The sequence below is a fragment of the Ascaphus truei genome, chromosome 18, assembly GCF_040206685.1.
Source record: "Ascaphus truei isolate aAscTru1 chromosome 18, aAscTru1.hap1, whole genome shotgun sequence".
In the NCBI taxonomy this organism is placed as follows: domain Eukaryota; kingdom Metazoa; phylum Chordata; class Amphibia; order Anura; family Ascaphidae; genus Ascaphus; species Ascaphus truei.
In genome coordinates, this window is record NC_134500.1 from 23,968,401 (window position 1) to 23,980,579 (window position 12,179).

The 12,179-nt window shown below is 42.8% G+C and overlaps 1 protein-coding gene across 5 annotated transcripts in view; it reads right to left on the minus strand.

The window, feature by feature from the left end:
- Window positions 1-12,179, minus strand: part of OTUD7A (OTU deubiquitinase 7A) — a 291,540-nt gene that overhangs the window by 72,299 nt on the left and 207,062 nt on the right. For all 5 annotated transcript variants that reach the window (XM_075575886.1, XM_075575882.1, XM_075575883.1 and 2 more), the window contains 2 exons: window positions 9,031-9,132; window positions 6,864-6,991 (listed from right to left, as the gene is read on the minus strand). In XM_075575886.1, coding sequence (XP_075432001.1) covers window positions 6,864-6,991; window positions 9,031-9,132 — 230 coding nt within the window. The remainder of the gene's footprint in view (window positions 1-6,863; window positions 6,992-9,030; window positions 9,133-12,179) is intronic.

Below are 12,179 nucleotides of genomic sequence, written 5' to 3' on the forward strand. Positions count from 1 at the left end.
TCCGGCCATTTATAGTCTTTGGCCATTGTATCATGTAGTAATATATTCCGAGGAGAAAGACAGAAGAGAAACCTTTTTATGTTGGGACTGTGTGAATTTCCAAGCATTACCGTTTAACTTTGGTCACTGCAAGTTTTGAGCCACTAACGAAAGCTGTAAGTGTAACATGTTCTATAATATTTGTTACGTTTTGCGCAATTAGTGAAATGTTACAAAGCAAAGTGCTTTCTGTCACTTTGTTTCAACTTGTGTGTCTTCAAATAGGCTGGCACTCCTTAAAGGACCAATCCGTGCACTAATCTTCATGTGTGAGTTCTTTTACATAATAAATTCTGTAGTATTAGATACTACTTAGATATTTTTTTTCAACTCTTAATGCCACTTTTAGTTTAAATATACTGAGCATCCATTGATTTCTAAACCAGGTTTTAAACACACTTCCCAAGCAGTGCAACATCTTTGCACCACTTTCCTGCTTGTGATAATTTGTTGCCAATATTCCCAGCAGTTTGAGCTGCAATCTGTAGCATCTAAATATAATCGTCCCAGCTATCCACACAGCTACTGGAGGTCTACAGTATCAAACAGAGGAAACCGCAACCCTCAGTATCATTTTGAGGCTCATCCAGGTGTAAAGTAAAGGAATCTCAACTTCACATTAAAAGGAGCAATCATGCGTTTATTATTTTATTTTTTTAACATAGGGTTGGAGCAGGGGGTCTCTGGAGCTATCGCCATTCAATTCAGCTCCGGGGACCCCTTGCTTCCTGAGATGAAGACCTCCAAAGCGGGTGTCGGTATCTTGGCCAAGTTTAAAGCTCCCGTGTCACGCGGACCAATAGGAAGCTGAAACTAATGTGGCGGCTTCCTATTGGTCCCGCAGGGCATCGGCGCTTTGAAACTCTGCCATTACGTGATCCCTGCAAGCCGAGCAGCTACTGGCGCCCCCCCTACGAAGATATCTCAGGAAGCAGGGGGTCCGGACTAGAAATTAACGGGGTTCCGCTCCGAAGACCCCCGTTTCAATATTATGTAAAAAATAAAAAAAGTGCTAGCTTGGATTGCCTCTTTAAGATCTACTAACTGCAAAGCCAAAAAAACAAACAAACAAAAACAAACCAAGTGTTACAAATAAAATCTATTCATATATGGATTTTTCAGGTTCACTGCAGGAGGAAAAAAAATTACAGTGAAAATGGTCAAATGTGACCCACTTCAGTCTGTGATTAAAATGAACTGCTGAACCGATATAAAGAATGTAAAAACAAAAAAAAGGACTACTAGCATCTTGTTGTTTTGTCGCATTGCTGATCTCCGACTGTCATATCAAGAACAAGCTTCTGAGAATCAATTTCTCCCCCCACTGCATCTTCTCACACATTCCTGTAATTAAATATTCTCTGTGCGATATTATAGGGACAAAAACTCATGTTGCTGAAAGCACACACAGATTCATAGGGCAACTACTTTACATTGTGCCATCCTAAGGCTCCGGCCAGGCAGGGAGCGGGCGTGCTGGCGGTCATGCGCTACGCCCTGCTCGGACGGGCGATTCGTGGCTGGCTAGGTGCGCGTGCGGGGGCAAGTCGGGGGTGCGGCCAAAACGTCACGGAGCTGGTTCGCCTTAATTGGGCGAATCGCTCACATGATGCGCGAGCGAGCGGCAGATTCAAATTTGCTTGCTTGGCAAGCGCCGTGCATGCTCAGACGCTTGCTCACGCAGGCCACACACATTGCCGCAATGTGTTTCAGCGCAGCCAGCATGAGCGTGCCCGCCCGCTGAGCGCCACCCTGGACAAGGCCTTAGGCATGGGCAAACTGGGCTGTAGCCCAGGCCCCCCGACTTTATACAGAGATTCCAGAAATACTATGGCCCGCAATGTAATCTTAAATTCGTAGTTCTAAGGCTTATAGTGCTGGCGACTGCAACGCGAGCGATGACGTCACCCGCGAAAGTTATAATTTAACTTTCAGCGACGTCGCTAGCGACAGGGTCATTGATTGGTTCTGAGACAGTCACATGTGGCGACAGTCTCTGAAAAATCAAATTTACCCGGCTTTCAAATTGTTGGTCGCGACGTCGCGCTTACTATAAGAGTCAATTGTTTTGTTGCGACGTCGAGTCGCCGGAACTATAAGTGCAGCCTAACTGAACGCAGCAAATCCTACTTAATTAGAACTTTTATTTTAAAAAAAATATGTATTCAAAGATAAGGTTTCTACAATTTTTCATGGAGTAGGCAGTTTAATTGATTTGTCGGATATGTGTTTCAAAAATAACGCCCCAAAAAAAATCTATTACAGCCTGACAAACCACGGTCAACATTTCCCAACATTGTAATTGCTTTAGGAATATTCCGATCAATGACAGCCACAAACTGCAAATGCGAAACATCCTTCTCAAAGTTGAAACTTATTAAGAACGAGCTCCGCAGTTGCTGCTCCAACCAGGGTTGAACGATCTTTCCTTGATGACAATCGTATCAATTATACCTCATAAAAATCGAATTTGATGGTTATTTGTGACTTTGAAAATAATAGAAAACAGACACATATTGATAAATAACACGTTTGTGTTTGTAGTAATATTGGCAACGTTTCAATAAAAGCTTTGAATGTTGTTCAATAAAAACATACAGTCTTTGTATTTAAATGTGACCTTTGTGGCTGGGACCCAAATTGACTCTCCAGCAAGACAATAGGAAGCTTATACATTAAAACAAACGAACAAAAATAAAAAGTGATGGCCACTGAGGTTGACCCCAGTGGCCATCATGAAATCTTTATTTATGTATTTTTTAACCGGTCACTGGCACATTAAAAGGTAATTTTGGGGGCGTGGGGGAGAAAACAGGGGACCTTGGGTATGAGAACAGTGCAGTTCTACTACGATTCGAACTCTGGACATATAGTAGAAACTTAGCCAATATAATTGGAGCATTAATACTTTAAATGTGGAGATTAAAGCTTTAGCAAGCCGTTTTTGACTCACTGGCTGAGCTACCTGTGCTGAAGCAGAGATATCCTTAAGATCTGACATGTTGGTGGCGCTTGAGGACTGGAGTTGGCCACTTCTGACCTAGACACACTTCCTTTCCTTTTCTGTCGCCTCGTTTATAATAATGATGGTGCCCACATTACCCAAAGGAGAAAGGGGCAGAACGATAAATTACCAGCTGGGATTAGAATTACACCGACTCAAATAAAATAGAAAAACATTCATTTCCCGCAGGAAGCAACAAAGTGAAAATGTTATTTCAAAGGTGATTGAATCTTTTTATGGAAATTAATTACATTAGTAAGATTTTTTTTTTTTTTTTTAATAATCTGTTGCCTGCTATGTGGGACTGCACCTACAGATACCCCCATTTATACGTCACTTCATGTCAAAGCTGGCATTATTTAATACATTTTGTTACAACAGTGACTTTTTACCTGGTGCAATAATAGTGGCTTGATCTGTAAGCGTAACCTTTTTAAACATGCTGCCGTCTTAAGTTCACTTAAGAGCTGTAGAGCTGAACTCATACTACAGTATCATGCAGCTTTATTCCCCAAACAGAACATATTTGTCACCCTTTATAGAAAAAATCCATGAAGACGGAGCTGCTAACTAGGGCAGCACCACATTATAGATCAGGGGTGCGCAATCGTTTCAGTTCGCGCCCATCCTGCCTGTGCCCCCACTTGCCTGTGCCCCCCCTCCCAACCTGCTCTCTGGCTCCATGTGTCATAGGTCATCACGTGACGCGTTGCCATTTGACGCCGCATTGTCATGGTGACGTGTCACTGAAGAGACGGCTAAGAGCAGGTAAGTAGAGGTTGCAGAGGCCTCCCGCCTCCTCCAGCATTTAATTTATCTGCCTGGGGGGGGGGGGGAAGAGCACGGGGGCTCTGCAACCGCCGTGCCCTCCCTAGAAAATCCTGGGCGCGCACCCAGTTTGCGTACCCCTGTTATAGTGCATGTAGATCTATGCAAGAAAAAAAGATGCAGATACTTACTGTATATAACCATGTACAGTAGGTCTGTGTACTGTATATCTTTGCATGTGTGCGCTATGCAAATCTGTCTACTGTATATATCAGTCTTTGCTTAGACTGTCTAGTAGGGTATATGTGTGTCTGCGCGTGTATTGGTGAAGAATATTTCAGCAACCAGGATAATATCAGCATTCCTAAAGAATTGTGGGGTAGGTGCCATAGGGGAAGGTAAAATAGAGAGGAGAGGTTGATAATGGCTACTTCTAATAGAGAGGAAGAGGCAGCCTATCAGACAGTCCCCAGATTACATGCACAGAATAACCCACATATGAAGTGAGATAGTAACTAGCAGTAGTGTAGGCGGTACTCTGATACTGAGCTTAGTCGATCAGCCGTGGGACGAGAGTTAAAAAAAAAAAAAAAAAAAAAATCATTGCACCTTCAATTGATGGTTTTAATGATAAAATAGTGAGTGTTAGATTCAATGAGAGAAATAGTACAAGGTAGCAGTATTGTTAAAGAGAGGTCGATCCAAGAAAGGTCTTAGTAATGGTTACGGATGGATAATTCAGAGATATGGTGTACATAGGAATCCTTCATTAACGTCCCTTTGGGTTAAGGGTTTGGAGGTCATAGATTCACTTGCATTCTCCTTCCAGTAGTTCCCGGTAGAGCTGATGAGTTCCAAAACCCGCCTGCGTAGCTGATGGCGGGTTTTGCCCACATATTTCTTGCCGCATCCGCACAAGGCCATGCAGTTGACTCCTGTCGTTTGGCAGTTGTTGATGAAGTGGTGGATGTAGAATTCTTTCGAATTGTTCCAGTTGTGGAACCTTTTAGCTGGCAGCATAAATAGACAGGCCTTACATTTACCGCATTTAAACGATCCTTCTGTTTTTTTGGGGAGCCAACTAGTGTTGGTTGGAGCGGTGAAGTGGCTGTGTACCAGATGGTCTTTGATGTTTCTTGCTTTTCTGCTTACCAGGGTGGGGTTACTGTAGCTCTCAGGACTGGTCTATGTTCTTCATCCACCAGGAAAAATGCCAGTGTTTGCGTAGGATAGTGTTGATCTGTTGCCACCTGTTGTTGTAGTTCCCCACAAAACGTATTACTTTTGGTTGGTCAGCGACTCTTCTCTCAATTGAGATTTACCCCCAATCTTTTTACAATTGTTCTAATAAATATTTGTTTTAAATATTAACATCATTCTTCTGACTCATTACATTGGGGCAATTACTGCTTATGTCGACTAAGCTCAGTATCAGTGTATAGCCTACACTACTGCTAGTTACTATCTCACTTCATATTGTATGTGGGTTATTGAGTGCATGTAATCTGGGGACTTTCTGAACAATATTTATCTGCGTTAGATTCCCCCAACTGATATAATGCCTATTGTTTGACGTCTGTGGTTTAAACGGCTATCCAAGGTCACCCTTTAAATCAACCGTTGGCCCTTTTTTGAGACCTGGTTTCCTGGGAATTACAAATGTCAATTGGATGTCAAAAACCCAGTTCCAGAGGGTCCACCAGTTTGAAAAGGTATCATTAACACAACCAAAAAGGTCTTCTGGCATCGAGCAACGTGTTCTTCTGTGCTAAAAGCAGATCATCTTTTATGATTATCAAGTACACATTTTTTTTTGACTAGGGGAATATGGATCAAGATTCACTAAACAATACTAAACCAGAGTACATCCTAAAGACTATTCGAGTTAATGGACTATAATACTGTAAATCTCAAGCTTTATATTAGAAATACAGTAAAACTCCCACAATGTATTGACTAGTGTGAAATGGTGAAAAGGTCTTGCAGTTTTGAATAATGCTAAAATGGTGCAACTAAAGAAAAAATGGCTAATGTACCTTTGTATAATAATTTCAGTGGTGATGAAAAATGTGAAATTATATATTAGTCTATTTTATATTACATTTCTATATAATTGATACTAGATCAATGGATTCATGGTAGGCACCTTTATTCAACTAATATCTTAATACCTTTCTTTGACTTATCTACCCATTTCATGGAATGTAAATATTCGTTCACGACTACTGTAGCTAATGGAACATATTGAACCTAAGTGAGGAAAAGAAAGAAGGCTGCAGCAAATCGAAAAGCTGTAATTATGGGAACTCATTAAACAGGTCTTTTTATGACTGTATCACCACTTTACAGCGATCAGTTAAAAACGTGTATAGCACTAGTCCCTTAGCGAATACTATACACCTCAGAAGCATTTACCATGACCCCTTGCATACGCACTTACAGAGACAGTAGGAGGGTGTTGCGGTAAATTCTCCCTACTCCAACATAGATTGTAAGCTCTTCAGGACAGGGATATCCTTTCCGAATGTTTACTTTTATATCTCCAGCGCTTATTCCCATTATGCCTCCTATTATTTTGTTATGTGCATTACTGCTATGAAATGCTATGTACTGTACACGGAGGGCGCAGTACAAATAAAGATATACATACATACTTCAATTCATTCTTTCCTTGGGACTGAAAACTGCTAGTGTGTGCAAGAAAAGTTTGTACATAGGATAAGAAAAAAACAAAACAAAATAAGTGCAATATCTAAAATTAAGAAAATGGTAATGTCTAGGACAAACAGGCATTAACCCCTTTGCAGGTTAAGCAAGGTTTTGTGGGCTTCTCTGGCAGGAAAGGGGTTATACCAGGGGTGGTCAGCTCCAGTCCCCAAGGGCCACCAACAGGTCAGGTTTTCAGGATATCCCTGGCTCAATCAGTGGCTCAGTCAGAATGACAGAACCACCTGTGCTAAAGCAGAGATATCCTGAAAACCTGACCTGTTGGTGGCCCTTGGGGACTGGAGCTGGCCACCCCTGGGTTATATAGTGAAAGGAGCGTCCGTACCTCCTTGTTCTGTTGTGTCTGTTGCCATCGCCACCGTCTCTTCAGTGCTTCCCTCTCTGCTCCACTCCTCATCATGGTGTAGAGAGCTTTCCTCAGCACCAGATCTCGGTCATGAAATCCCCACATACCTAGAACCGCAAACACAAACAATGAAGAGCGGACGTCTGAGAAGGACTCGTGAATACGTTGTAACCTCCTTTTCCTGCCCCAAGGACCCCCAATATTACAACATGCAACCCCAGTATATACCTTACACCTACAATTACCATGCCTGTCATGCTAAAGGTGCAGTCCTGCTTGGCTGAAGAAGCAAGAACATTTACAGTGGGTGAACCCAGTGCCAGCTCCCCTGAGATGTTGGTGCCTAATGCCTCAGGCCCCAACATGAGATGGTAACCTGCTTGGAGCATGAACTCAATGCAGAATGATACATACAGCATTGCGATATATAAGACATATACAATTAGATACACAAGACAAAATATTATATTATAAACATTCGTTCACAGCAGAGGCAGAACTAGGGGGGGGGGGCGAGCAGGTGCAACTGGATGGTGGGGGCGGTGCAGAAATCACCCCCTCCAGCACCTCACTGATTAACCAGTCAACACTGCGGCCGGTTACTGCGCCCACCCAAGCGATCGTGCTCCACTAGCGCCCGTCAGTGAGGGTGGGGGACTGCATAGCTGACCGCTTAATCAATGCAACGCCGATCAGTCAGAGAGGAGGAGAGGGTGGGTGGCAGAGGCTGGGGGCAAAAGCAGATAGCTGTAGGACACTGACCCCCACCCCTTTCCATGAGATCAGTGGGAGGAGGAGGCTTGTTGGACTGTCAGTATGGGGCCAATGTGTGGAAGTATGCTGTGTTTTCGTGTGTCTAAGTATACTGTCAGTGTGTGCCGTGTTGCTGTGTGTGTCAGTGTGCAGCGCTGTGCAGGAGGCACAGTTGGAGGAACTTGCCCTGGGTGCAAAAAACCCTAGTTACTCCTCTGGTTCCCAGTAAAATATTGTCAATTACTTACTCATGATTTACATTAGGTTGCTATATCCCAGTGAAGTGGTCTGTATTTAGGGTCACAATAAAGTAGAAGCACTTTGCCATGTAACACCCTCTCTACCATTTTTTCACAGTTAATTTGAGTTTTGCTTTGTTCATCAATGTAAATTGTGTTAAAGCTATGCACAAAAGTCCATCTGCAACAATGAACAATATGAAATGTCACAATCCACGGCTTTTTAGGGGTTTGGCGACTCTGAACACCCAGGGACGAATGGAGCAGCATATCCACAGTTGCAATGATCAGTAGTAATTTAAGAAGACACAAAAATGTATAAGAACACACTGAAGTGTGTGATTAGAATAATGTCTGTCAACAGGGCTGGTTTGACCACCAAGCAAACTAGGTGGTTGCCTAGAGTGGGAACATTTGGGGGAGGCAAAAATCTGGGGATTCAATGTAGTAGCAGGGCCGCAGCCAAAGGGGGGAGGGCGGGAGGGAAATGGGACATCCGTCCTGGGCCAAGGCACAACACCGGTGGAGCTGACCGGCACCTCCACAGGAACCTCTGCGGGTCCCCTCCAGGAGGCCCCCTCAGATACCTCCCCTCTGGCAGGTCCCCTCCATACTCCATGCTGCAGGTAAAAACACTGCTCCCCCCCTCCTCTGTTGTGGCCCTCCCTGCCCCCCAAGCCCACACCTGTACCTTTACCCCAGGCCAATATCTTTTTCTCCTCCCTTCCCTCCCAGGAACATAACCACCCTCCCCCCCCCCCCCCCAGTACAATGAGAATGTACAATCAGTATCATCTACTTTTTAATGTTATATAAATCTGTCATTATAAATATAGAATTGTTATTCATACTAATGCACAATATAATTTCTCTAAAGTTAATTGTATGTGGGGGGGGGGGTGGGGGGAGAGGGAGGGGGCACAAGGCTGAAGGTTCACCTAATACCCTTGCACTGGCCCTGTGTCAATATATATATATGAATGACATTTTACCATTAATAACAAGGTTTGTTGCAAGCTCTCCAGTATAGTCTTGATCGTGTTTGTACTTTGCATGTACAGCTTTGACATACATTCAGTTCTACATAAAAATAAGTTATTTGTAGGTGGTTCATCACTTCAGCACTCGCCGAAAGGGACAGCTCACTATCTTACCCAATGAGGCAGCATGTAAGAGGCAATTCCCATCCCCAGTTGTGGCTAATGGCAGGAGACGTTTGCAACTTGAGCATGTTGTTGACCACCAGTTCAGCCTCCCTGCAATAAAAGATACATTTTAAACTATCTGGGTGAGGAATTGTTACTTTAACCATACTTTATTCTGGGGGAGTGTGGGGATTCCAGAGCACAGCCACTGGACATTAACTCCAGGCTTCTTCTTTCTCCGCTGATCTTCCCATCCGTACTTACAGTACAACATAATCAGGGAGAAAATTCAGTCCAATTTTATTTAAACCATTACAGTATGTGCCGGCAATACATTGGTCAACCTTTCAAGATAGTAGTTAGACATACAAAATTAAAGCCTTACATTGAAACATAGAATTTGACGGCAGATGAGAACCACTTGGTCCACCTACTGTAAAACCTCAGACAGCGTGCATGTCCTCACATTTTCCATAAGCTTGCCACCCTCCAACTTCCGGACATCACCTTTTGTTCTAACACTTTCCCCCCCGAAATATGCTTCCCTCCTGCACTTTGCTGAAACCCGTTGTGTGTTTGAACGTCTTCCTCCGTCTCCATTCTATCCTCTTAATGTGGATTTCCTTCATTTTTTTAATTGCTTGAAAGATATTTCTATTGTTTTATGATTGTACCCAGAACTGTCAACACTCACTGGTTTTCTGTGAGTCTCACTGATTTGGAGTCTGTTTTAATGCGTCAGCAGCCTCCGACTTCAATGCAGACTCACTGATTACATAACGGCACTTCATTGATTTGAGTCCTTGGACGTAGCACTTAATCAGGACTTAATCAGGATATATAGGACTACGATTAATTGTTGCAACCTTTAGTGCACATCCTAAGTAGATAGTAGTTGAACACATCTTCCATTCTCCATGCCACCAACATCTCCTCCCCAATTACCCGATTGTAACACATTCATCTCCACAGCTGAAAGACCCCTATTATGTCCATATTCATAACTCATCTCATTGTATTTTCTTCCTTCATAATGCATTATATAAGGATAATTGTAAGGTCAAAGAAGCTCCAGTAAAACTGCGAAGGACACTCATGTTAGGTCACTAAAATGTATCATAGCTTGCTACTTTATCTACACTATGAGACTCCTAGGCAGCATTATGCTAATATATATATATTTTTTTAAAGTTATGGTGGGTGAAAAAGGCATCACAGACATCTCTGATCATGCTCCCAGCGGGACAGTGCAGATAAGTGTTGGGGGTCCTCTTTCCCTCTGTTCTTTCCTCTACCCCCACTCTCCCCCTCCCTGTGAAGTAGGGGTATGTCTTTAAGGGACAGGAGTTAGGAGCTGATAACACGCTTGGCAGATTTTAGCACACTGCTACTTTTCCCTGCAGGGCAATTATATGTTGGTGTGTAGGGACTTCATTTTCGCTCTTACAGTTACAGTAAAACAGCCAGGGCCAGCATATGCAGGGTTCTCTGTCATTTTTTGCTTATAGCTTATGTCTGCCTGCTAGCATTTATAGTTATGTGTGTACCTAGTACTTGGCAGTGATTTATCATGAGGCACCATTGTGACCTATCTTGATATGGCTAATGTGTGTATATTGCTGTGGTTGTTTTTGCAGAGCCTATAGGCATATATAGCCCTGTGTTCAACTTTTTACCCACACCCACCATACTAGGTCTTGTCTGATTTATTTTAGACAGCCAGTGGGTCTTGTGTACTCACCCAATTACTCATCTACTGTTTGTGTTCCTTTATACATAGGATAACGCAGCGAATATATATGGGGATATTAGTGGTTACAGGCATACCCCGCATTAACGTACGCAATGGGACCGGAGCATGTATGTAAAGCGAAAATGTACTTAAAGTGAAGCACTACCTTTCCCCCACTTATCGATGCATGTACTGTACTGCAATCGTCATATACGTGCATAACTGATGTAAATAACGCATGTGTAACAGGCTCTATAGTCTCCCCGCTTGCGCACAGCTTCGGTACAGGTAGGGAGCCGGTATTGCTGTTCAGGACGTGCTGACAGGCGCATGCGTGAGCTGCCGTTTGCCCATTGGGCGATATGTACTTACTCGCGAGTGTACTTAAAGTGAGTGTCCTTAAACCGGGGTATGCCTGTACATACCACCTATTGGATTTTTGAGTACTGTGGTGTACAGTTTTCAATATAGGCTCTTGGCAAGAATTACGCAACAATCAATATTGGCATAATCACTTGGTTTATTGTTCGGCATTGTGTGTGATGTTCATTAGAAGCATTTGTCAGCAAATTGTTACTTGATTTGTCTGTACCCACTTACCTGTGCTTACTACAGATAACCTTGCCGGTTGTGCTTACTACACAGGCTCTTATTATTAGCCTTACACTTTCATAGGCATTTTTAACACTCACTCTGTACCAATCTGGTCCGATACATTTTATTCCATTATATACCTATTAAATGTGGTTTTAATTTACCCATACCCATATTTCACTGCATATAGGACCATATTTTTTGTCTTTGACTGTATATCTCTTATTAGATAGGGCACTCTCCCCTCACAGATCCTGAGTGCAATATCAAGGGACTTATCCGGGAGGTAGTGCCTTTGCTCCACCCGGTGTTTCTTTCTTTCTGGGTGAAAAAGGCGACAGAAAACCTCTACCTTTAGCATATAGCCAATAAAGAATATCACTTATATCTGCAACCCCGCCTTTCACCATTATCACCTCGAATACAGTGCTCCCACTGCAGCAAGGGATTCTGGGAAATGACATGCAAATGAGCACACGTGTCACCTTTTGCCTGGAATATCCATTCACATGGAGCCCATTTAAGCTGATGTATCGATATACATATAAATATATATATATATCACACACATATACATACATATAATTTGTGGTTTATTTGTTAAAGTGCTCCAGCAATAAACAATATGTAGGACGTACAATCAGACCACTAAAAACAATGTTTTTAGAACATTGGTTGGAACATCCTTGCTGGCTTTCACCAACATGGATTACCAAGACATTTTTTGGAACAAAGAAACTACAGGACTAGATAATAAGGGAATCGAGGTAGTTACCCATGGTGATAGGTGGTGATAGGCTATGAAAGTTACTGTACACCAAAGAGAATCAGA